The 21,122-nt window shown below is 40.9% G+C and overlaps 2 protein-coding genes across 2 annotated transcripts in view; one reads left to right on the top strand and one right to left on the bottom strand.

Moving 5' to 3' along the window:
• Positions 1-11,843, top strand: part of LOC143188625 (uncharacterized) — a 103,974-nt gene extending 92,131 nt beyond the window's left edge. Inside the window, exon 14 of the transcript XR_013003551.1 lies at positions 11,829-11,843. The gene's annotated coding sequence lies outside the window, so the exon portion shown is untranslated. The remainder of the gene's footprint in view (positions 1-11,828) is intronic.
• LOC143188624 (uncharacterized) overlaps positions 1-20,658 on the bottom strand; it is a 46,558-nt gene extending 25,900 nt beyond the window's left edge. Inside the window, exons 1-12 of the mRNA XM_076392971.1 lie at positions 20,514-20,658; positions 18,730-20,279; positions 15,297-18,477; positions 14,707-14,820; positions 14,523-14,636; positions 14,111-14,216; positions 13,580-13,769; positions 12,596-12,785; positions 10,214-10,328; positions 8,456-8,592; positions 3,159-3,298; positions 1,058-1,160 (exon numbers count right to left, since the gene is read on the bottom strand). Of these exons, the coding sequence (XP_076249086.1) occupies positions 1,058-1,160; positions 3,159-3,298; positions 8,456-8,592; positions 10,214-10,328; positions 12,596-12,785; positions 13,580-13,769; positions 14,111-14,216; positions 14,523-14,636; positions 14,707-14,820; positions 15,297-18,477; positions 18,730-20,279; positions 20,514-20,658 (6,085 nt within the window). The remainder of the gene's footprint in view (positions 1-1,057; positions 1,161-3,158; positions 3,299-8,455; positions 8,593-10,213; positions 10,329-12,595; positions 12,786-13,579; positions 13,770-14,110; positions 14,217-14,522; positions 14,637-14,706; positions 14,821-15,296; positions 18,478-18,729; positions 20,280-20,513) is intronic.
• Positions 20,659-21,122: the final 464 nt, after the last annotated feature.

The following is a 21,122-nucleotide window of genomic DNA, read 5'->3' as shown; positions in this document are numbered from 1 at the left end:
GTGGCTCGGGGATATTGGTGGAATGGATTACAGGTGGTTTGGTGGTGAGTTTTTAAGTGCTTCTTTTTTTCTGTGTGGGTATGTATGTATGAAATATTCTATTTAATTTAAATTAGAATATTTCTAGTACTAACATACCTACTCTTTCTATGTGTTTCTTTCATTATTTAAAAAAGTGAGATTACTTAGTGTACTGAAAAAATGGAAGTCTTCTGCTGTAGTTTAATTGTATATTTGAGTGCAGATATTCCACCATTTATTATTTAGTAATGTTTTCATCCATTACTCTATAAACTTTGTCAGCTCTTTAAGCTTTGTAAGTTCTTTTATCAATTTCTAAGATGGTATCGCATGAAAGTTTCCGATTTTTTAAAAGAATAGGAAGAAAGTTGCTCCATTTGTCAATCAACCGAGCCACCTGTACAAAAAATTACTCCACTGATAGTAGTTCAAGACTATTTCTACACTTCCTGTTTCAATTAAAAAATTTTATAAGGAAAGTAATGACATAATTCAATAGCAAAAAGTACTCATATTCCTCAGCTTACGATTATAATATTTAAACACCTTAATATTCAAAAACTACAATTTTTTCCTTTTTAACCCTTTATATCATGCAAACACTTTAAAGACCATTTACGTAAAAATGCTAACATAAAACAGAATATTCTTATAACTCTGTCCACGCTTAAAAATTCTGTTACTATGTAGCATTTTACTTTTTATTTTCGTATTTTAACATTAGTGAACATTAATTACTTTGTAAAAAATATTTATACTTAATGCGTGTTACTTAGAGATTCCTACAAGTATCTAAAATAAAAATAACAGTAAAAAAGAAGACTACCATAATTCAAACCTAAAGTATTAAACCGCGGTAGATCCTCATTTCCACAATGCACCCCATAAAACACAAAAATGAAAATGCATGGTCCACGCGCGTGTACACAGTTACTATCTGTATATTCGATGCTTAGTACTCTCTGGAAAGTATTCAATGGTCGTCGTTTCCCGATATCATCGACCCTCCTCCCTCTTCAGCATTGCATAAATTTACCTCGCACGTGTATGGAGAAATGGCATTCGGCTCGATTTCCGGCTGCATCGGAAGCAATGTAGCGCACGTTGTGAATGCCGGGGTACATCAGTTGTCCAGGTTCCTGTACGGAATATACGCGAGTTAACTTTCGATAGGTCCTGGACCGAATTCCCTTTGAGATTGAAATTACTGGCGTCGTGGCACGATAGCGCAGAACCCGAATCAGGCTATTAAGTTATCTCGTAATACACGTTGTTTACGAACAGAGGACTTTGAATGATCGTGACTTATGTCAAAGGCAACATCTTTTCCATCGAGGCTAAAGTTAAGGGGGTCTAAGCGAACCAACGCGATTCTTATCGACGGAAAGCTTTATTAGCCTCCAGCTAGAAAGTTTAAGGACTCGTATCAGAGAAAGTTTAAGAACTCATATGGATTCATTTCTGTTTTTTTTTTAATTCATTCCGAAATATCCATACTGCAGCGGGTGATGAATTAAGGCGATTCATTCAAAGTTAAATTGTAATAAACACTGTCATAATAACATGAATTTTGTAGCTAAAATAAAAAGGTAATTATGGTTATGATTTTTTCCTATATTTCTCATAAAAATAATGTCACTTTCAACTTGCTGTTTTCTGAGTTTATGAAACTGTGACGTATTTTGATGACTATTTTCCATTTCGCCCCAAAAGTTAGAAACGAATTAGAGTTAATAGCTCCCGATAAGCTTGACAATTTCAACTGAGCTAGTCACTAAATGTATTCCCATTTTGTTCCTCCGATTACCTCTTTTACCCAGAGGTCGATTTAATCGATCCAACTTAGCAATTTGCCTCGACGTATCTGAGTGCCAATTTATCGGTTGCGTAGGAGGGACCAATTATAGCTCGCCAATTATCGCCAACCCGATGAATCCGCGAATGCGTTACCGCGTTACTGTGGCGAGTATCATCGAATGCTGCTGCTTGAAAATAACCACAAATGGTCATTAATATTGCCCTCGACTTCCTGCTGGTGGAACCTGTCGAACTAAAAAAAAAAAGACACCGAAAAGGAGAGGCAGGAGAGTGATAAAAATTGATCCAGCCGCTGGGTCCACTTTTTAGCTCCTCCCAGTCTCGCTCGTCTCGCAATTTCGGTGCTCGAGACACAACGGGTAAATTAATGAAGGGTATCTTGGCCAGAGATAGCTGCTAGATTGGCAAGTTCGATCGTTAAAGTGGAAGTTTTAATAAAGTGTCATGGAAAAGGTGGAAGAAAGAAAAGAACGGAAGAAAGGGGTTTTAGAGGGATGACAATGAGAGTGAAACGAGTGGTTCAACGTGGAAATAGATTTTTTTTTCCTCCTCTCAGAGATCAAACGACCGAAATTTCGGAAAAGGGAAACGGAAATGGCACGGTCAAGGATTAAGGTTGATTCCCACTGGAGCCTAAGAGACGTGTAACGTTGTGACACTAATATGCTCAAGCAGAGACTGCATTCGAGTTGATCAGATGTCTGGTTCGAAGTTTCGTGTCTGGGATCGTGCCGTGTGCAATCATTTTCGAGATAAAGACTTAACAATAACGATCCCTTTCTTAGAATATTTTAAGTTGTGCACTAGTATTAATATCAAAGAATAAAAAATGAAAAAGCTGGAGTACACTTCTTTCCAAAAGTATTAGGACACGTGCTCCGTCAGATTATACATATTTGAGATAAGTTCTAAAATCAGTAACGAATTGTTCTTAAAAGACCTAAAATTTACGTGAAACATGTCTGACTTATTCTACTCCAGAGGTGCACTAGCCTAGGGGGTACTCTAACAGTACTCCAAATAGTAAACTAATAAATTTCTAGCAAAGTAGTGAAAATAGTACAAAATGAATAAAGCAGTAAAAACTAACTGAAACCAGTTTCACTTAAAATTACCATGCAAACTCTAACAAAACTTCTAGGTACTGTGTATTAAATATATCTACATATAGTGATGATCAATATGTTACCATGAATTCTACGACTTAAAGGAACGTTATAGCATTTTGCATATGTCTGATCATAAAGTAAACGTCACGTTCTACGATTACTAGTGGGAGTCCACCTTTACACTCGATCTAAATGTCAGCTTTCACTCACCCTGGTTTTGTAGACCCGCTCGACGCCGACGTTGTCGGTGAACGTTGGCTCCTGCCAGAATATTAAGCGATTTCGTTCGCCAGGGCTTAGCCGCACTTCAAAGGACGTCGGGCACGTCGAAACTTTCGGATTTTCGGTGTCTGGAAATGGTAATATAATCAGCTGTGAGTATGGCAAACAAACTGTCCCGTTTACAAGTGTCGGTCAGCAAACGAACATCGCAACGAGGCACGTTTACAGTCTGAACGAGAACGTGTTCTTACTGTCTTTGAGAAAAGTTTGATGGTTTTAAAAATTGTACACAGATTCGAGAAATTATCGTACTCTTGATCGTTGAATTTGTTATCTTAAAGAATCTTAGAGAATCTCAAGCAGTTTCACAGAACTTTGAAGAATTTTAGTGAATTTCAGAGAACTTTAGAGATTTCGAAAGAATGTCGAAAAATATCAACAAATTTTAAAAATCTTGAAAAATGTTAAAGGATTGCATAGGAGTTGTAAGAGGTTTGAAGAATTTCAGATAACTGGAAGAAACCTCGTGAAATCTTAATAAATTTGGAAAATATTGGAAAATATTGAAGATTTTCAATGAATCTCGACGAATTTTAAGTGAATTTCAGCTAATTAAAGATCATCGATGTTTCGTCTTATATTTACCACGGTACTGCTTGCAATTTTATAATACCTAATTAAACTAGAAGCCGCATTCCACGAAGGGGAGCGAATCGCGTTACGAAACGTCTCCCAGTAAGGCGGTGTGACACAATTAAAAGTTTAGGGAATCCGATTTAATAGTTTGACGACATCCTTGATGCCCTAGGTTACATCAAGAATTAACTCCAAGTCTGAACACCGCGAAGTTATCACGATAAGTGAAGCTGGATATGTTATACTGTTTTAATTATAATATCACCTATCAATTAAATACAACATACATATAAAAGCAGTAATATCTAGATATGTGCACAATAATACATTGTGAACATAAAAATACGAAAAAATATTTGTTTATTACTTTAGCCTTATTTCCCAACAAATTTTAAAAGAGAAAAAAATATTTAAATAAAGTATTTCCATGTATACAATATCAATTAAATTGCAATTTACAGAATTCAGATTTTCACTTAATTACTATTTTATCCCCCCATTAGCCCACATTTTTCTTCCACCTCAGAACCACCCCCAATACACATCCCGAACCAAGTAACTCTCGATTACTCTCACGGCCACTTTTAATCGTTCTAATTAGTCCAACAAGAAACCTGAAGTGGCATTAGAACCAGCCAGTTAAGAACTACCGCGTCAGAACTGTCAATCTTAGGTCAATAGAAGCCTGTTTCATATAACAGTAATATCGACTGGCGGAATTCATCCCCCGTTGCACCCGCTACGCCCAGGCTCGCCTGTCCACCAAAAGGATTCTCGCTTAAAGAGAGTTTCGCCAACTTTCGGAATGAGTAATTAAGCGGGACGCGGCTAAGTGCACTCCACCAACGAAACTGAACTTTCTAGTATCGAGGCTTCGATTGAAACACGACTAGCATCGGATCCTTCGTTGCGCCGCCGTCCCTCAGCTTTCGAAAAACTTCCGCTTTTATCGCGACATCGATCGTTCAGCTCGTCTTTTGCGCGTCTCATCCACCTCGTCCCCTCGTCGCCCCCTCGTTTCCTTTAGCCTCGTTCCTCTTCTTCTGAAACGGAATCGGGGTTTCGTAACTCGTCCGGTTGTTCATTAATGCCCGATCGATCCTGGTCCCCGTCGAATCGGCGAATGCTTTTGTTTGTCTTTGGCCGAACGCCTCTGTGCAAATTCCTGGGGGGGACTTTCACCGTTAACCTGTAGTGCACACTTTTCTGGGACGCGGATCCGGAAGTTGGGCGGAGAACGTGGTACCGTTCTCTGGGACCGACGAGAGAGACAAATAGAAAGGATTGAGGAAGAACCTTTTTTTCTTCTGTTCTAGGAGAGGCAATATTGAGATAAAATTTAGAGTCGTTGGTTTTGGTGGTCAGTCGATTTTTACACTTTTTATCCTTAAGTTTTGTGGACTGTTCACACGCAATTAGAAATATGTCACTGAATAATGAAGTACTTTCATTTTTAGTGATAGACTTTAGGTTCAGATATCCAATACTGAAGAAACTTTTTGCGTCACATGAGTTTTCAAAACGATATTATTATATTAAATATACAAGAAGAGTCGCTGGAAATAGTCGTAATCTGATTAACCTGTACTACAATAAAACGAAAATGAAGATAGACGAAATTACATGTCAGCCATCGCTTTCGAATCATTAAGTATAGAGAAAACTCCTAAAATACACCTAAAATGCGTCTGTCTCTTATTCCACTGACTTCGTCGCTGTCTGACCCGACTGATGCACGCGGGCAGTAGAATAAGACTAGAGTCAGACACATTTGATAAATTGAATAATTCTCACAGATTGCTAATAGTGGTTACGTAAATTTGAATAGATGTAGTAAAGGGTCACTAACTCCTACAATCACTCTCTAAAATTTCTGACACCTGTCGTCAACCATCCTGTACGTAAATCCCAAACGCAGCCCAGCTTAAACGAGCAGCCTCAAGAAACGTTTAGTTCCGCCTCGGTCGCCTGCAAAGACGCAATAAATGTGACTGCGCGTTCATTTGCTTGATCCGGAAGGTGCCAAGTGCCGGTGAAGCGTTATTTTTCAAATTGTTTTCCAGGCAATTTCTCTCGAGGCAGGAGGTCGCTTCCTTTCAAGAGCACCACTCGGCTGGCAATCGGGAACAGGAAACGGAAGTTTGCTGGTGACGGGGGGCGAGCAAAGATCCCGTCGTCATCGACAATTCGAATATCGCGAAGAAATGAACTAAACGGGCAGAAACGTCGACCGTGGCTTCACCGACAATGGCACAATCGACCTTTGCGGTTTCGCAAAGCGCTCGTAATTTACGACCGCCACCGCGCCGTGGATTAAATGTCTCGCTGTAAACGTGCAGATCGTAAATCGGTCGGCTGTGATTCCACCCCCTGTCGCGCGATCAGTTTTATCGAAAAATCTACGATGTAAACAATGGGAAGGGCGAACGAGAACGATATCTCGGTACCTTCGGTGCATTTGAATATTGGGAGGAATATTCGTGGAATATTTCAAACGTTGAGAGGTTTTCATTGATACGAGAACTAATTTCTTTTTTTTAATTTTAATTCTGACATTAGAAGTCCATTTTTCTCTGTCTATTTTTCTTCGTTTCTTAGTATTCTTTTTAAAATGTTGTATGTTAAAGTGATGGTGAATAATGGTAAAAAAATGGAAAGTGGAGTAATATATTCCTGAATTACGTAGGTGATTTTAAAATTCTAACGTCATGGAGAGGTAGAGTAGATATATATTATACGTTGGTAATTCTAGAGTGAATATAGGTACTACATACATGATCTTGGAGATTTATGATTTTGTTATATTAGCTTTTGTGGTCATATGATGCTGAGAATTTTTTTATTCTTTGCGATGCATGTTGAGTTCAAGCTATGAAAATTTTAATTACTTCTGGAGTAGCGTGTTTCCAGAAGTAATTTGTTGAAATTGCAATGAAAATGAGTATACTAAAGGAAATGGTAATTTATCTTAGCTTACAAACAAAATTCATTCACTAACTGAAAAATACAACACAAATATATTACTATGATCTATGATTTTAGAAAATCAGTTGAGCACACTTTCATAATACTTCCCTCTTTTTTACCCATAGAAATTTCTACTAAAATGATCAAAAAATACTCTCTACAGAGCAACCCAAAAATAAGAACACTAAATTGCTTAAAATTTAAGCCAAAATGCAATTCATAGCAAACTATTTAAACTAATCCATAAATACAATTACTTAGAATTCCCCCACTACTCAAAATGAACTGAAATTTGCTCAAAACTGAACTTTTCATCAAATCCAGCACTACTGCCCTTGCCTCCTCATATTCAACACCAACCTATACACCTGCACAATCTGAAATCAAGTCCACTCATAGAAGGAAAATAAATCGATTAAAGAAAAACTCTCAGCCCACCCTGTACTAGAAAAAAATCATTATCCAAGATCTACAAGGTATCATCTACGAGAAACCGACGGAAACAGATAAAATCAGTTCGACCTATAAACAATCTATAGAACCTAGGGCAATACCTCAGAGCTGGCATTAATAATAGAGACGTTATATCGAACAGTATCAGGGTGAAGAATTATGGGACACGTATGTAGCACCCTCGAACCAAGAAATTTCCCGCGGAAAAATACAAAAACAAAGGAGTCGCTGCGAAAGAGCCTGTTCGCCGATGATGTGTGAGATCGAGTTACGATTCTTACCCAGCGCGAAAACGCTTTGGGCCACGGGACCATTATCTCGCGGTTAAGCAGCACGATCGTAAATCATGCATAAGCGGGATCAAATACCGCTAAATAACGTTTCTATTCGAGCTGTCTATAGGGGACCGTTCGTTCCCTCGCACAATGTGCGCGATACTATATCAACTACCTTCAGAGTGCACGTACTTCTGTCGATGCTTTACTGGTTTACTGCAAAGAGCATTCCAAAACAATAGAAACCGATGCGTGCGAATTTCGTGTTGGGTGGAGAAAAAATTAAATGATAAACAGCAGTGTGTAAAGTAGGAATGTTGAGTCCAGAAGCAGGTGGGGGGAGGATAGGTCATGGCCAGGGCTGGATTAAGATTTTGTAAAGCCCAGGACAACTGAGGAGGAGGGTTGATACTATGCTAAAATATTCGTATTTGTAAAAGTTTATTTTAGAGTATTGAAAAATGAAGTCCCTTAAAGGGTGAGATTCAAGGCTATAGCTACTCCCTGTTACCACAAGTTTCCCCTTTAATCCAGCCCTGGTCATGGCATTTAATATTTGGGAGAAATATTTCAAAAATACTCTATTTTTACCATGTTTTTAAATTTATATGGTAGATACCTCATTTATCTAAAGAATCTCAAGGAAGGATAGGAAGAATTTCGCTATGTAAAATTATGTTCAGGTTTCATCGTCCAATATGTAAAATCCCTCTCAGTCCATTAAAGGTATTATATGAACAGTGGATAACAGTAAGGGCCACTATCATATGAAACTAATCTCAGTTAAAGCTTCAAGGACACCCACAAATCCACTTCGATGTCTTGTACCACTTATCTCACACTCTATCGCAATCTCCTTTCATCTAATACCCGCCATATATGTCGAACACTGCACGAATTCCATCTTACACGTATCGATCACCATTGACAATCGTAAGAGCTTAGAGGACTCACCTCGGACCCGTATCACAATCCTACACGTGCTGGTATAATTTGACACAGGCGACCAGGCTGTGAAGGTGACAACTGTCGTGCCAGCTGGTAAGTCTGCTTGTAATTGCTTGGCCCAGGGTGGTGAAGCGTCCACGTACCTGTAGATACGGAAATAAGAAGAAAGAATGAACTATCCATTGATCGTATCACAGTGAGATCTAATTTAATTCTGAGGATTATATACTGAGAAACGATCGATCACATTTGGATGTAATCCCCCTTGGCTTTCGTGATCTACAGATGATCGACGTTCAAAGTGTCACGACGAGGTTGATCTCTGTCTGGAGAACGGTGTAAATGGATTTAAATGAATAATTTGGATGGAAAAATGCTATGTCTAGTACGAATTCCTGGGGCAAAGGAGAAAACCCCTAAGCTCATTTAGAATTCCCATTGAGCAGAGCAGCGAACAGTGACAGTTGCGACGGAAGACGAATCATTCCATTATGGGAATATATTGCATGGCAAGAGGCTCGAAGAGAGTATAGAAAAAAATTAATTGCAGGCTTTTGGTGATATAAGAATTTCTTTTGGAAACAAATAGTTTCTAACAATAGCAGTCGTATAATAAAGTTCTTTGGAGAAGCGAGGAGTAACAAAAACAGACATCCGTAGTGGAAGACGTATTACTCTATTGTTTTGTGTCCCACACTCTCCTCTAGGAAGTTAAATAGAAAAATATTCTGACCAAATAGTCAGTGCCAATGTAAAAAGTAGCAACAAGTATTTGTGACTACTTGTGACAACTTGACTACTTGAGACTACTCGATTGCTTCACCACATGACTTGTTTATGACTCCCTCACAACTAATAGGTAAGTAGTCACAAGTAGCCAAGTAGTCTTAAGTACTCTTAAGTAGCCAAGTTGTTAAGTAGTCACGAGTGGTCATAAGTCGTCAAGTGTTTTTTTACTTGTAGCAGTTTCAAATCAGTTTGAAACAGTTTTAAATCTGTTTCGAGTTTCTAATTGTTTACCCAGGTTTTAAATACATCTGCATGTGGTGCATAAGAACCACGCTTATTCAGAACATTTATTAACTTCGATAATTGTTCACGTTCCTCTCTGAGGTACCTACGTCAAAAAAGCTAGACGCGGAGGTTTATCTTTTAATGAAATTCCTGATATTCATTTCAAGTAGCTGCAGAAAATTAACCTCGCACACGAAAAGTACAAGCAAAACCTCTTTCCACTGTGCAACGCAAACTCAATTAACATAACGCAGACGTTGAATGTTTACAGTGTTCAAAGAACCCTTTTCAACTATTTAGAATTTCTACCTATTATGATATTCCCTCTACCAGAAATAATTAACTACATAATACTTTGTTTTCTGTAATTGAATACAAACGGATAACATTTGGGCACAAAGGATGCCATACTAACTTTAGTATGAAAGCCTTGCTGTGTAACCAAATTAATACTTTCTGTTATTATAATACTTATTCATAATAATATCCTTCCCTTCAATTTACTGAAGAAAAGAATAAATATAATTGTTTGAACTTACCGAAACCTGTTCCTTTAGGCAAGAAATTCCACTAACTTTGAGTTACAAAATGATTCTACAATTTTGATCAACGATGTACTTTTAGAACTACTCTCCTTTGTTTAATAATTCTACCACACTCAGGATGCATCGCGTCCAGAATCAATTTCCTCTCAAAGCCTCCCTGGTTGTCGCAGTAGATATAGTAAGCAGACAATGTTTTAATAAATACCTCCACCAGTTCATGTTGGACTTGGGCTGTGGAAATGAGACGCGTATCGTGTTCTGCCTTGCGGGTAGCTCGACGTCCATGTCTCGGGGACACCTCACGAACGGTCGTGGCATGTCTGGAGCAACAAAGCCTGTTATTAAACATGCGGTTTTCCGTGAAACGTCTGACAGAATTATAGCTCTAGAACCCGCCACGAGGAAGGACATGACGTAACGCCGACGAGATATATCCTTACATCACACTAGAATTATCGCGTTCCTCGCCACTGTCTCCTCCGTCCCCCTAATCAAATTATTGGCTACTCGCTAAATTGCTGTAGGGCTCAATTACCGCGGTGTTCCCTTTCGCGTCTTCGCTGTAATCGTCTCTCTCCCAACGTAAACAGCTACTGAGCTACTTTATCTCTCCACACGTAAGTGATACCCTTCATTTCCAGTCTTTTCTTATTACTTGTGGCTGAGGTAAGTAACGCAAAAGCAATTCTTTTAGATAAAGATATAATCTAGAATAGAGAATTAGAATGATTCATAACATAGGAAGCACTTGTTATTAAGACATCTTTATACTTCGTTATTTAAGTTGGAGACATACCTTGAGGAAAAGGAGGAAGTTATTACTATAAAGGAAACGTAAATAAGGAGAACATTTTTAAATCATAAACCATATTTAATGATTCTTACTGAAATATTTTTCTACTGAATAATTCAACAGCAAACAAGTGGAACTGAATAATTTACTCAAATTCAGAAGGTTATAAGATTTTCAAAAGAGTTTCAAATAATATCAACGAAATGCTTCAAGTTATTTAGACTTCAAATTATTATCCGAGTGAACCAGAATTCTAATTGTTCATTGCGATAGTTCACAGAATTTTAATTACATAACGCGTTCTGAAAAATGTTCAGAGCGAAACACGCCGCTACTTAGAGTTCAAAGTGTTTTAAAGCAGGATTATAAATAAATCACACGATTCGAAGGGAGAGCGTAACTCTCGTTAACGAGAAACAACCGACAGGAAAGAATCGTTGCGAGAAGAAGAATTGGAAGAGCAAAGGGCAAAACGGTAGGATAGCTGAAGACAGCAGAAGGGAGGTCGAGAAATGAAATCTAAAAAGTGAAACGCGTCCCAGCAAGCTCGTTAAGGCGTGGCGTTAACGTATGGCGTCATTAGCAACCGGCCTTTACGTTGAAACTTCCTATTATTAAAAGCTGTTTAGAGCTGGCCGCGTGACTAATTAAATGCGTCGGAGGATTTTCGTTGGTAAATAATTGCCACTGACGGCGATCTTTCTTCCCGATGGTTCGCAAAAACCGCCCGCGACGGTTGACTACTACATGCCCAAGTCTCTCGGGCGTTTCGTGCCATTTCGTTCAGCGAAATGAGACGTAACCTCGCTCCGCGGTCCCTGGAACCGTAATTTTCCTTTACGAACGCGAAACGCTTGCTTTCCTTAATTTTTGCAACAATGGAGTACTGTATACAGAGGGGACAACCCTTTAAATATCTTATTTAGAGAAAAAGGGTGGGCAATTTAGATGGTTGAACTGATCAGAACGAGTATTCGCTAAAAGGGGACCTAACTTTGCTAATTTCATGTTTCTTTTGCCTTTTTAGGAAATTTTAGAATAGCAGGCTGCAGAATACTATAGAAGAGGAAGCAGAGAAGAGTAAAGGTACGATAAATGGAATTTTAAAACTGGATCGTTATTTTTATTTTCCTTGCCTTTTATGCACAGTGATTCTGTAGCTTGGAGACTCAAATACATTATCGCTGCAAAAACATCGCAGCAGGAAAGCGCATAAGAGCATTGTGGGATTCTTACGTTACAATAGAGTCCTGTTGCGATGTTTTCACGGCGGCACTGCTTTGAGTCTCCCAGCCAAAGGATCACTCTGTCCCGCAGCCAACTCTAGTATTAGCAGTGCTCAACGAAAAGCAGCAACACTGCCAGAGTCCGACTTTGCACTAAATACACAGAGACACAATGCTGCATACTCTTCCTACCAATAGCAAAATCGAACTCTTGCAGTGTTGCTGTTTTTCATTTAACATGGATAGTACTACATTCGACTGTGCCTGTACCATATTTAACCTACATCATTTCTATCGTTACTCTTAAATCAAACTCCATTCAAGGAATTGAGAATTAAATATACCATCATGCAAATTTCGAGACTAATTTCCCTATGATAGCCATTGTATTGCTCGAATATTAAAGACTAACGTAAAATACTTGATACCAGCGTACTAGCCTCTAAAAATGAACCGAACAAAGAAAAATACACTGTGAGTTATCGGATATACGCTTGTATTTAAACTATGAGCTTTTATAGCGGAGACACGGGTTAATGTGATTCTAAAGGACTACTGGAAAGCTTACCAGAATGGTAACGGGAATCGGTCACGATCGATTCTTCGATGCAAGTGGGTTCCTTCCCATTCCATCGGTCGCTGGCCATGCAGTACCTCGTGTGCGGTCCTTCTAGCCTGAAACCTCTTCGGCATCGTATATGACATCTGGCTCCAACGGGATAATCCACTGCCCCGGAAGAATGGCCAGGGCATCTGATCTAGAATAAGAAGAACACCGAGGCTACAATGTATTCACGAGGAGCAGATACTTTTAGGTATTCCTTACTCCTCTCTCATGGTTCGACAACTTTAGAAAAATCTCTGAGGGAACTGACGTCTGGGTATTTCACATCCTTCAACAATTTCAAAACTTGTATATTGTTTGAAGATATCTCTTGTGTTCATAAGGAATGATGGTGAAATTAGAATAGTTATCTGTTACCTTCAGTATGATAAGTAGAATACGCAGCATAAAAGAAGAGACAAGTATATGATACTATAAAAATAGAACTTGTTTGTAATTATTATAAAAAATAAGACAAAAGGAATTGATGTCTAAAAACCTGTCTCACTTTGAGGGCTGACACGCCACAGAAAACTACTTCCTGATGGTATCATGAAAAGTTACAAATTCAAAACTGTAAAAAGAATTGGAAGTTACAGGATGCAGTGTATCTCTTCAGGGGAATCGTCTGGAACTCTACAATTCTCGATCGCGTCGCATATTCCCTACAATTCGCTCCTTCAGGGAGCTTTCGAAACTTTTTGCACTATACGTACAAAATCAGTTACGGAATTATTGAAACAGTAAAAATCTTTTGAATTGAAACCCTGGGCATGACCTCTTCATTATAGTTTTCCACAGCAGACTAGTTCTGACATAAAATCTATTCTCGCCAGAGAACAGAGGTAAAGTGCTGACATTATTACTGAAATGTACAGAGTACCCGTGTACTTTGGATCACTCTCTATAAACAGTTAAGTGTTTTTCACACGATAAATCGGTACTTACTTCGGCGTGCAACGGCGGTTCCATGGCGCGACATCTCAATTTCGGTGAAACGCAAGTTCTCTCGTCGGAAGCCAACACCAAGTCGCCGCTGCACGTACAGTAGTAACTTCCGGCTGTGTTAACGCATTCGCCGTTGCAGCCACCGTTACGGTTCAAGCACTCGTTTACATCCTGACACTGGCTTCTGTTCCTAGTAAATAAACGGACAAATTTATTTAAGCAAACCCCTGTGACAATTCGCAAATGCTTTAATCAAACGTTAGTTAAGTTTTTATTTCATTATAAATTATTCTGCGATAGCTTGTAAAACTAGACGATAAAATGAGCTTGCTTGCTGTAAATAGAAAGATATAAATTCAAGAAACACTGTTATTCTTGTAGTGAAATTTAATTATCAGGATTGCAACTATGACAGTGTGCAAAATAAAAAATTTAACGGTTTGAACTTTTAGAAATAATGGAATACTGTTCTCTGCGATTATTTTTATATATAGATTCCCCTACAAATGTGAATTTAGTTGGTATATTTACTTTTGATTGGGGATGAAACCAGTGCGACAAGTGCACACGTAGGATCCCACTGTATTGATGCAATCGTGTTCACATCCACCATTGTTCCACTCGCATTCGTTTATGTCTGATCGAAAGGAAAGAAAATGAATTTATCTTCTTGATTTATCGAACTTGAAATAAAATTACAGCAATCATATATAAAGATAAAAAGTAAAGTAGAGAAAAAGTATAAAAAATAGCACCCCCACAGCTACAACTGAAATTCTATAATTTTTATTTTTCCCCAGAAACACTTTATACCATAAAATCATTATTTTCCCCTAAATATTGAAAAGTGAAAGCATAAAACCATTAATCCCTTCCATTTGACCGAAATCACGTTACCCAGCCTGATGACGTCCATAAACTCAACTATACACTATGTACTTGCCTATGCAATCATCCGCGTGCAGTCTAAATCCCGACGAGCAAGTGCATCGATAAGAGCCCGGTGTGTTGACACAACCCTCTTTGCAGGCCGCGTTTTCGACACACTCGTCGATATCTGATCAAGGCAAGCTAAATTTAATGGAAACGTAGTTGATCTATCGATCGAGGGAATATTTTGCACGAACCTACACAAGCATCGCCATCCAATCGATATCCGGTGTCGCATTCGCAGCGAAAGCTACCATAACTGTTGACGCACTTGGAGTTCTTGCATGGCTTGATCGCACACTCATCGACATCTGAAAGCGACGATTGATAGAACAATCGAATACGTACATGTTTCCTAGTGTGTGGCAGGTTAGCATGACAATGTTTGAGCAGTGGTTTGTCTGTGGAGATACAGATTCGAGGAGAGTTCTTTGACAGTGGAACTACTGAATCTCAAGTTCTTTCAAATACTCAAATATGTACATTTCTAAATTTTTCAATATTGAATTTCTAGTTCTAATATCTAAATATTTAAGTGTGCCAATCCTAAACTACGAGAAGACAATTTTGAAATACTGAAGCATTCAAATTAATAAATTATTTTTAATTTAGATAAACATTAGTAACCGAATATAATAATTATGTTACAGAAAATATAAGAAGTAGAAAGTAGGTATCTATTGTAGTATTTGGTTCTATGTATACTAATCTATACCTCTCGCAGACAAACACAATTAACATTTAACTTAACAAACATAATTGATAACTCCAATTAGAAGCTACTCACCAACACAAGTAGAATTCTGCATCTCAAAGCCCTCTTTGCACCCGCACACAAAAGACCCAACAGTGTTTACACAGAGTTGGTCACAGTCATGTTTGTCAGCACACTCGTCGACATCCCTGCACTTGGAACGATCAGTCTCGTCATACTGGAACCCTTTCCTGCAGGAGCAAACTGCTGAACCACTATCCCCATTGCAGATCTGTTCACATCCACCGTTATTACTAGCACAAGGATCAACAGGGTGACATGACTCGTTCCTTAACTCGTAGCCCACTGGACAATCACATCGATAAGACCCCAGCTCGTTGATGCAATCATGCGAGCAACCACCATTATTGACTTCACACTCGTTTATATCCGAGCAAATCTTCTGATCCTTCAGCAGACCATATCCTGTAGGACACTCGCAACGATAGCTGCCCTGAGTGTTGACACAGATATCAGAGCAGCCACCGTTCTCCATCTCGCACTCGTTGATATCTAGACACGTTTTCGAGTCGCTACCCAGATAGAATCCACTCGAACACTGACACAGGAAACTACCCTCCAGATTAACGCAGACATCCAAGCAGCCGCCGTTCTCCGTCAAACATTCGTCTACGTCATGGCACACCTTCCCAGACTCATCTAAACGCAAGCCCACGGGGCAACTGCACTCGACACCTCCGACAACATTGAAGCAAGCATGGGAGCACCCGCCATTATTCACCTTACACTCGTCTATATCGACACAGCTACGTGAGTCGTTCGCCAGCACGTGACCATTCGGACAGTCGCACCTCCACGACCCCTCCGTGTTAACACACTCGTGAGTGCAATTAGCCAGCCCTGTTTTACATTCGTCAACGTCGGTGCAAGTCCTCTCGTCCTGCAGGAGCTCGTAGCCCGCAGGACAAGAGCAGAAATGGCCACCGATAGTGTTGGTACATTGATGGGAGCAGTCGCCATTTCTCTCGAGACACTCGTTGATGTCCAAACAGGTGGACTTATCGGAATGCAGATAATGTCCTTCGTAACAGGTACACACGTAGCTTCCTAGAAGGTTCAGACAGTCGTGGCTACAATTGTGCTGACTGTTCAGACACTCGTTCACGTCGATACAGTTCTTCTTGTCCTCGGGTAGCAGGATATAGCCTGAGGGACACTCGCAATAATGGCCTCCTTCAGTATTCACGCAGATATGGGAACAGCCTAGCTCCACGTCGTTCTCGAACTCCTCGCATTCGTTGATATCCTCGCAGGTCTTCTCATCCTGCTTCAACCTGTAACCTAGTGGACAGGAGCAGTGAGCTTTCTCGGAACCTTCTTCGTGATGACAATGATGGGAACAGTTGCCATTGTTCTGTTTGCAACCATCGAGTAATCTGCATGTTTTGTTGTTATTTTCGAGAGTGTATCCTGAGGGACAGGTGCAACGGTGTGATCCAACAAGGTTGATACAGGTGTGAGAGCACCCTCCATTCTTATCTTCACATTCGTCCACATCGTCGCAAAAGGCTGGCTCAAGGGAGTTCACTTTAAACCCTTCATTGCAGACACAGTCAAATCCACCGAGAATGTTTGTACATTTGTGAGTACAATTGTCCTTCAGCTCTAAGCATTCGTCGATATCGATACAGGTAGAGTTGTCTTCTGCTGATAAACGGAACCCTGATGGACACTCGCAGCTAATGAACCCGTCATTGAAGGCACAGATATCCGAACAACCTCCATTGTTAAAGAGACACTTGTTCTCATAAATACACAGTTTCTCGTCTGAAAGGATCATATCTGATGGGCAAGAACAAGACACTTCGCCATCCTTATAATGACAATCATGCGAGCAGCCACCATTCTCATGAAGACACTCGTTTTTATCCACGCAAAGGGTTCCATTTTCAGAGAGGACCATTTCTGAAGGACACGAGCAAGATACCTTGGCATTTTCATAGTTACAAAAATGTGAGCATCCACCGTTTTCAACGTAACATTTATTTTCCTCCACACATGTGGAATTATCGTCCTCGAGGAGCATACCTGGAGGACAGAAGCAAGAGATTGTCCCATTTTCATAGTGGCACAAGTGAGAGCAACCGCCGTTGTCTATGAGACATTCGTCGATTTCTACGCAAGTTTTCCCATCGTCCTCTAGTAACCTATAATTATCAGGGCATGCGCACTCGACACCGCCTTCGATATTTGCACATAGGTGAGAGCATCCTCCATTATCCTCGATGCACTCGTTGATGTCCTCGCAAGCCCTTTGGTCCTTCCCCAGTCGATAGCCGCTCGGGCACTGGCACTCAAAGCTTCCCTCAGTGTTGACGCAGGTATGAGAGCAGTTGTTTACCTCGTTGCTCGCGTCCTCACATTCGTTTATGTCCTGGCAAGTTTTGTTGTCCTTGGACAAAATATACCCGACTGGGCAACGGCACAGAAAACCACTCAGCCCACTGACACACTCGTGCGAACAACCGTGTTGACCGATGCAAAAATCGATGTTTTCACAGGTTCTACTGTCGGAGCTAAGTTTCAAGCCATCGGGACACTCACACCTGTAGCCATCGGGAGTGTTAACGCAGGTGTGACTACATTTATGTGGTAAGGAGCATGTGTTGGCATCGACACAAGTCCTGTTATCGCCTCCTAAGTGGAGATTATCTGGACAGAGACACGTGTAGCTTCCTTCAGTATTTTTGCATTGGTGAGAACATTCATGGGAACCCCTGCACTCATCTATGTCCTGGCATGTCCTTTTGTCATCACCTAACTCGTAACCCTTCGGACAAGTACAGTAAAAGCTACCCTCAGTATTCATACAGTGGTTAGAACATCCACCATCGTTCATTACACACTCGTCAACATCTTCACAGGACCTCTGATCCTCCTTCAATCGAAAACCTGAAGGACAGTCGCAGTAATAAGAACCTTTGGTGTTCACACAGGTGTGAGTACAAGAATGAAGATCCTCGGCGCATTCGTCTACATCCCCACAAGTTTTCTCGTCTTCTTCTAGTTCCAGTCCTTCGGGACACCCACAACGAATCTCGCCCTCGTCTTGTTCGATCGTATGGGAGCAACTGTAATTGCCAGTCAGTCGACAGTTCCTTAAATCCTCGTCGAGTTTCCATCCTAGAGGACAACTGCAATCGTACCCGCCAATCGTATTCACGCACTCGTGAGAGCAGTTGTGCTTGCGCTGGTGATCCTGGCACTCGTCGATATCCTTGCAGACGCGTTCCTCCTTCGAGAATATGTGCCCCGAGGGACAACGACAGTCGTAACTTCCTTCGAGATTCGTGCAGCCGTGAAGACAGTCGTGGCTCCCTTCGGCACACTCGTCGATATCGGTGCAAGTTTGATTGTCCTCTGCCAGTCTGAATCCTGCTGGACAACTGCAGGTGTAGGACCCTTCGCTGTTGGTGCAAGAAAAGCTGCATCTACTGGAGCTTTCTTGGCACTCGTCGATGTCCTCGCAAGTTAGACCGTCCTTGCCTAGTCTGTAGCCCATGGGACACTCGCATTTGTACTGTAGACCCTCGACTATGCAAAAGTGAGAACAGGAAGAATTCGAACAGACATCAGTGAGTTTCCCATTGACAGTACAAGTGACACCATCTTCACTTAAGATCAAGTCTGAAGGACAAAGACAACGATAGGAACCGATTTCATTATGACAGAAGTGTGAGCATTCATGGTTGCCTAATAGACACTCGTCGATGTCCTCACACTGGCCTTCGTCGCCATGTCGAAGTCCCTCAGGACACAAAGCATCCTCGCAGGTTAGACCATCTGGCAAGAGCTTCAGACCCCCAGGACAGGTGCATTTATAGCTTCCAAGAGTATTCATGCAATCATGGGAACAATCATGCTCGTCTTCCAGACATTCATCGAAGTCCTTACAGGTCCTTCCGTCGTCCTGCAACACGTAGCCTTCGGAACAGGCACATTTATAAGTGTCGTACTCCTTTTCGCAAATGTGAGAACAGTTGGCGAATGTACAGACGTCGAGCATAACGCAGAGTCTTTTATCATCAGCCAAGGACATACCAACAGGACACGCGCACTGGTAAGAGCCTTCCACGTTCACGCACTCGTCGGAGCACTGGTGCGTCCCCTCCAGACACTCATTCACGTCCTGGCAGGTTCTAGAGTCATTTCCTATCACAAAACCTACAGGACACCTACACTTATAGCCTCCCTCTTCGTTATCGCAATGATGAGAGCATCGATGTTGATTCGCGAGACACTCGTCGACATCCTTGCACACGTAGCTGTCTACCAACTCGTATCCCTCGCGGCACGAGCAACTGTAACCCCCAACAGTGTTCAAACAGTCCTGAGAACACTTGTGCTCACCATTCAAACACTCGTCCACGTCGGAGCAAGTCCTTCCATCTGCCCCCAACGCAAACCCAGGTCGACACAAGCAAATGTAGCTACCGTGAACGTTTGCGCACTCATGCTGACAGTCGTGGGTGCTTTTAACACACTCGTCGATGTCTGTGCAATTGAACCTGTCATGTTCCAGTGTCTCAAGGCCAGCTGGACAGGCGCAGACGAAGCTACCTTCTGTGTTGTGGCAGAAGTGGGAGCACAGGCCTAGTGCACACTCGTCGATGTCTACACAGGTAACGCCATCATCCAGGAGTTGGTACCCTGACGGGCAAACGCAGATAGGCCCGTTCTCTGACTCCTGACACTCTCGAGAGCAGGGCGGTGTCAGTGTCTCGCACGTTGTTGCTTGAACGCAGGTGACGTTATCCGCTTGCAAGTTGAGTCCCGAGGGGCAGGTGCAGTTATAAGAGCCGTCAGTGTTCGTACAACCGTGGGAGCAAGGCGATTGCGTGCCCTTGCACTCGTCAATGTCGCGACAAGAGACACCGTCCTCCTGGAGCTCGTATCCCCGACGACAAACGCAGTAATAACCGCCAGGCTCGTTTATGCAATCGTGCTGGCAGCCATGTGGCTCGCCATCGTCACCCTCCACGCACTCGTCTATATCTGTGGACATTGTGAGGATTCGTGATGAAAGTAGGGTTGGTTCCTGTGTTTGTTTAACGTGTGGGTTGTCAAGATCTGTGTAAGTTAGAGTTATTAATATTTTGTATGCTACATCTCTGCAGGGAAACAAAAGGGAAGTCTTTATTCGCAAAATTATTCTGAGGTACTACTAGCATTACGAGAAATTTAATGCATAAATTATTATAGAAAAATATAATATATATATTTACAAACCAATGCATTCGCCATTTTTATTCTTCTTAAAACCCTCCTCGCATTTTCCAAACTCTGGTATCTCCGTGATACCTCCCTCGTCATAGTCATCATCATCGTCATCCTCTTCAGCATCGTAGTCTTCTTCTTGGAGAACCTTAGTCATTTTTTGAGGTTTGCTAACGCACTTGTATGACCCTATGGTGTTCTCGCATTCGGTACCATTCGCGCAAACCTTTGATATGTGTTCGCACTCATTCACGTCTAGTAACACATTAATTTATCAGAATTCCACACAAAATGTTTGTGTAGAAAATAATACTTAGCTTTCCCTTTGATATCAATAAAAAGATAGATACATAATTTCTAAAGTGTTTTCCCTAGTATATTAAATTGAATATCTACTGAGTGTAACATATGATTATTTATGAGAGTTCTGTATTTATTGCAAGCATAATTTTATTAATAGCAATTAGCCTAATGCATTTCCCTATGGAACATTAAACCTCAGACAAGATTTCCCACTTCCGTTCATTAGCAATTCAAGTACAAACAACTTGCATCTGATTAATTTACCAGAAACAGTGATTTACTGAATAATTTATAACTGACTACGACTTCTGCAGGACA

The sequence above is a fragment of the Calliopsis andreniformis genome, chromosome 3 (assembly GCF_051401765.1).
Source record: "Calliopsis andreniformis isolate RMS-2024a chromosome 3, iyCalAndr_principal, whole genome shotgun sequence".
NCBI lineage: Eukaryota > Metazoa > Arthropoda > Insecta > Hymenoptera > Andrenidae > Calliopsis > Calliopsis andreniformis.
Note: the sequence above shows the minus strand (reverse complement) of the source record. Positions and strands in the feature narration are given on the sequence as shown.